Source organism: Mus caroli, chromosome 12 (genome assembly GCF_900094665.2).
Source record: "Mus caroli chromosome 12, CAROLI_EIJ_v1.1, whole genome shotgun sequence".
NCBI classification, from domain to species: Eukaryota; Metazoa; Chordata; class Mammalia; order Rodentia; family Muridae; genus Mus; species Mus caroli.
Genome location: NC_034581.1, coordinates 109046519 through 109052103, shown reverse-complemented (window position 1 = coordinate 109052103; position 5585 = coordinate 109046519). Strand labels below are relative to the sequence as shown.

The window sequence follows — 5585 nt, the reverse complement described above, 5'->3', positions numbered from 1 at the left end:
ATTTGGTCATTTGAGTGAGTTTTACAGTATATACTCTGTTGGGAATGCATAGATAAATATCATACATTTTAAAGAAGATTCTAAATTCGCATCAATTTCATAATAATCATAAACTCCATCTGTAAATTAATCAGTTCACATTGTCCCATTGAGGAGGGACAATATCAGGCCAGAAATGTCTGGAGTTGACTCTCTGGTGTTATATGCACAGTTCTGCACAGGGTTCAAGGAAGGTGTATGGGGTACATATTGAGTTTTAGTACTTGGACCTCAGCATCCTGGTGCCCTACCCTGTGCCTTCTCCTTCCTTCTTCTCCAGCTGTAATAGATATTTATCTAAGAAGTACCTTGCTCATGAATATTCAAATTACTTTAGTCTAATGACAATAAATACAAGGCTGTGAACACCCTGAAAAAAACATACGATCAGCGTACTCTCCACAGACACTAAAAACTCTGACTCACCATGGAAAGGCACTGGATCTTTCTCTTCCTGATGTCAGTAACTGGAGGTAAGGGGCTCACCAGTTCAAAATCTGTAGAGGAAACAGAATCTGAGGTGACAGTGACATCTACTATGCCTTTCTGTCCACAGGTGTCGACTCCCAGGTCCAGCTGCAGCAGTCTGGGGCTGAACTGGCAAGACCTGGGGCCTCAGTGAAGATGTCCTGCAAGGCTTCTGGCTACACCTTTACCAGTTACAGTATGCACTGGGTAAAACAGAGGCCTGGACAAGGTTTGGAATGGATTGGATACATTAATCCTAGCAATGGTTATACTGCATACAATCAGAAGTTCAAAGAGAAGGCCACATTGACTGCAGACAAATCCTCCAGCACCGCCTACATGCAACTGAGCAGCCTGACATCTGAGGACTCTGCAGTCTATTACTGTGCAAGACACAGTGGTGCAACGACATCCTGACTGTGTCAGAAACCCTAGCAGAGCAGGAAGCTTCCCTGGGACTGAGAATACAGAGAAGATTAACCTGTAGGCCTCATAAAAATAATCATTTTGGACATTAATTTTTATGCATACTCATTACACTCTTACAGTGCCTTTTTCAACTATGTAAATTAACATCTAAGAAATAGGTCGTGGTGATTTAAGATCAGCCTACCATGCACAATACCTTATTAATCTTTTTACTGCATCTATTGGCATGTTTCTTCTTCAACAAAACAATAAAAAGGCAGAAACCATGATGTTGTACCATAAAAAATGTCTCTGGATTGTGAGAGATTAGACCTTCTGTTGAAAGAGGTATGGAGAAAGTATAATACAAATTTTGCCAGGGAGCAGCCTTGGTCAAGGGCAGGGTGTGGAATAAGGGAGGATAGAGGAGCAGCACACTGAAGGAAGGATCAGACACTGGACATCATTCACTTCAAGATAGGTGGGACAGAAAGGATGCATATCTCATTAGGGCTTTTCCTACTCTGAATATTTTTGTCTCGTACAAGCTTGATTTACACATAAAATCATTTCCTCAGAAATTTCATACATCAATTACTGTCTTTGCTAAATATATTTTCTTCTAAAGATTTCCTTGATTATATAAGAATATTGAAAGTGGAACAAAGCAAGCAAAAAAACAAGTTTATAAGAACTAAAAGTTGAAATTATAATAAAATCAATTTTCTTTTAACTCAGTATCTTCTTCCTAAAGTTTTTGGTCATAATGCCTTGCAGGTATAATAATGTTAGACAGGATGACTCTATTTGAATTTGATTTTTTTCATTGTGGCATAAGTTTCATAGATCAAAATTATTTCCTACTACCTACTATATCAAACTTGACTTTAATCAAAGTTAAACCTTTAATCCCTATTTAATTCTTCCTTTCTGTTTTCTGTATTTCATTTATATATGACATAAGACCACTGTCCTTTATCTTTGATTCTTATAATATTGTTCAGTCCCTTGGCTTAAGCAAAGGCAGTCTATCAGAAAGTTCTGGTCTGACAAGTTTGTTCAGAAGGGGGCACAGTTTACCAGGGCCAGGATGGCTTGCTCTGTGTCACTGTCTTGATCCCTTGTTTCAAAACAATTCCCATTTATATTACAAACCTATAAAGAACAAAATAATATTATGGTACCTGATAACCACTTATTTTGCCTTCAGGAAGGCACAAAATCTTGTTGTAAACTTGCATGGTCATAATCTCTTCCTATACATACAAGTTCCTTGTTTCTACAGTTAAATATTAAAAACCCATAAATTCAATTACAGCTTATCAGATTCAAAATTTCTCTAAGTTTTTCTTCTTTAATAACTCTTCTCAAATCCTTTTTCTCATGTTTACTAACAATAGCCATTAGTGATCTCAATGTTTATTTAAATACTTGGGGTGTCCAACTTCGGCCTACAATCTGAGAATATGTAATATATAGTAGATTTTTCTGTGAAGCAGTAATAATGATGGATTGGCCAACTTTGCATTGGCAAAGTTGGAAGTTGACTTTCTGGTCCAGAGATTGGAGAGTGTGTTGTCAACAGTAATGGAAGACCTCTTTTTATTTTGTTTTTATTCTTTCTTGTCCTTGTTGTTGTTTGTTTTGAGCTTTTGTTGTTGTTTTCTTTTTTCTCTACAGGCTAGCATTGACATATTTGAAACAAAGTCTGTGTCGAGGTTCTTCCTTACCTGTCATCTTATTTGAAATAGAATGGGGATCCTGCCAAGAGCTGATATGTCTCACTACAATGAACAGCCTTGTCTTATTTAAACATCTTAAATGACATATTCTGTAAGCCTCTGAAGAATTTGAAGGCCATCTATTTTTCCAAACTATATCTAAACAGAACAAATGTTGCTGATTTCTAGCTCATTACTATCTGCTTAACATTGGAAACACATACATGAGGCAAAATAAGCTTATTTCTGTAATTACTAAACTAGTACATATCAAGATTACAAGTTTGATTTTTATAGATTTGTGGTTACTAATTTGCATTCTTAATTATCCTAACCAGTTTTTAATAGTTGCTTTCAAAGGTTAAATCATTACATTTTATTGGTTATTTTAATTATTTATTTATGTTTCAAATATTATTCCTGTTCCCAATTTCCTTTCCACAAACCCTCTATGCCTACCTCATTCCCTCTGCTTCTATGAGGGTACTACCCCCCCCATACACACACACACACACCATTGCATATGCAGTCTAGCATTCCATTAAGCTGCATCATCCAGCCTCAATAACACCAAGGGCTTCTCCCCTCCCATTGATGCCAGATAAAGCAATCTTCTGCTACATATCCAACAGGAGCATAGGTCCCTCCATGTGTACGCCTTGGTTGATGGTTTAGTGGCTGGATGCTTTGAGGAGTCTGGTTGATTTATACTGTTATTCTTCCTATGGTGTTGCAAACGCCTTCAGCTCCTTCAGTCCTTCTCCTATCTCCATTTATTGGGGTCACCATGCTCATTCTAATATTTGGCTGTGTACATCCACATTTGTATTAGTTAGTGTCTGGCACAGCCTCTCAGGTGAAAGATATATCACATTCCTGTCAGCAAGCATTTCTTTGTATCAGCAAGAGTATCTGAGTTTGGAGTCTGTAGATGGAATGGGTCTACATTTGTCTGGTTCATAGTGTACGTGATAAAATATATAGCAAAAGAAATTTGGTAATAGTATTTGCTGTTCTTAAAAATACTGCTTCCAATATTTTCTGTTTGTCTGGAGTTCTTTTAAACAAGTATTCTCAGATTAAAACAAGTGGTCATAGGGAACAAACATTGTCAGAGTAAAAGCAAGCAGTGAAGGCGGTCATAGATGAAATATGACTGATTTGGAGGTTACATTCCCTAGATTCTTTAAATTCAAATTTAGGTCTCATTAAAAAAAGAATATTCCATTCTATTTGTAATTTCTAATTGTGACTGCACTTTTAACCCTGGACATATATATACAAGTCAGATATATTCTGTACCTCTTGTAATTTCTAATTGTGACTGAACTTTTAACCCTGGACATATATATACAAGTCAGATATATTCTGTACCTCTTGGACAATTGATAGTCTTTCTTTGTTCTGTGAGACTTGTATACAAAAAGCACCAGGTTGCTAGAGAGTCATATCACAAGGGGCCTGGTTGACAGCAACTCAGTTACAAATTTACCTTGACAATCAAGTCCGGCTCCCTCCTTCCTGTCACTATAGGTATTTTAAGTAAGACCTAGTGATTTTTTTTTGATGTTTGTTATTGTGCCCCACTTTCTAATTTTTGAAAGTTTAAATATTCTCACTTTGAGTTCATTTGAACAGGGGATTTTATTCTTGTTAATACTCAAAAAAAAAAAAAAAACCTCCTTGTTTCATTGACTCTTTGTGTTATTCTCTTTGTTTGATTTTATTGATTTCATCCCCGAAGTTTGATTATTTCCTGCCATCTACTTCTTTTGGATGCTTGTGCTCCATTTTGTTCTAGATATTGCAGATGTGCTCTAAATTAGGTACTATATGATCTCATTAATTTCTCCAGGAAGGCATTCACATATGAAACTTTCCTCTTAGCAATCTTTACATTGTGTCCCATAAGTTTCAGTAAGTTTTTCATTCAATGAATTGGTTTCTTTGAAGTCTTTCGTTTTTTTGTTTCCCCCTTGAATCATGTTTTATCCAGTAGAGAGTTGAACAGTTTCCTTGAGTTTGTAGGCTTTGTGTCATTTCTTTTGTTTATTTGTTTGCTTGGTTTTTTGTTGTTTTGTTTGTTTTTGAAGTCCAGCTTTAATCCACAGTGTTCTGATATGATACAAATGGCTTTTGAGGCTTTCTGTTATCTGTTGAGACTTGCTTTGTGGTCAAGTATATGGCCAATTTTGGAGAATATTCCATGAGGTGCCAAGAGAAAGTTATACTCTTTTGTGTTAAGATGAAATTTTCTCTAGATGGTATATCTTTTTGTCTCAGCTCCAAACTTTGTCTCTGTAACTCCTTCCATGGGTGTTTTGTTCCCAATTTTATGAAGGGGCAAAGTGTCCACACCTTGGTCTTTGTTCTTCTTGATTTTCATGTGTTTTGCAAATTGTAACTTATATNTTGGGTATTCTAAGTTTCTGGGCTATTATCCACTTATCAGTGAGTACATATTGTGTGAGTTGTTTTGTGATTGGGTTACCTCACTCAGGATAATGACCTCCAGGTCCAACCATTTGCCTAGGAATTTCATAAATTCATTCTTTTTAATAGCTGAGTAGTACCCCATTGTGTAAATGTACCACATTTTTTTTATCCATTCCTCTGTTGAGGGNCATCTGGGTTCTTTCCAGCTTCTGGCTATTATAAATAAGGCTGCTATAAACATTGTGGAGCATGTTTCTTTCTTACTAGTTGGAACATCTTCTGGATATATGCCCAGGAGAGGTATTGCAGGATCCTCCGGCTGCCATATCCAGGGATCCATCCCATAATCAGCCTCCAAACACTGACACCATTGCATACACTAGAAGATTGTGCTTATAGAACCCTGATATAGCAGTTTCTAATGAGAGTAAGCAGGGGCCTAGCAAACACATAAGTAGAAGCTCACAGTCAGCTATTGGATGGATCACAGGGCCCCCAATGGAGGAGCTAGAG

The 5585-nt window shown here is 36.8% G+C and overlaps 1 gene segment (V, D, J or C); it reads left to right on the top strand.

Annotated features, from left to right (window-relative positions):
- The first annotated feature begins 445 nt into the window (after positions 1 to 445).
- Positions 446 to 925, top strand: LOC110306484. The segment is given in 2 exon segments: positions 446 to 512; positions 596 to 925. Coding segments are annotated over 2 exon segments (375 nt in total).
- The last annotated feature ends 4660 nt before the right edge of the window (positions 926 to 5585 follow it).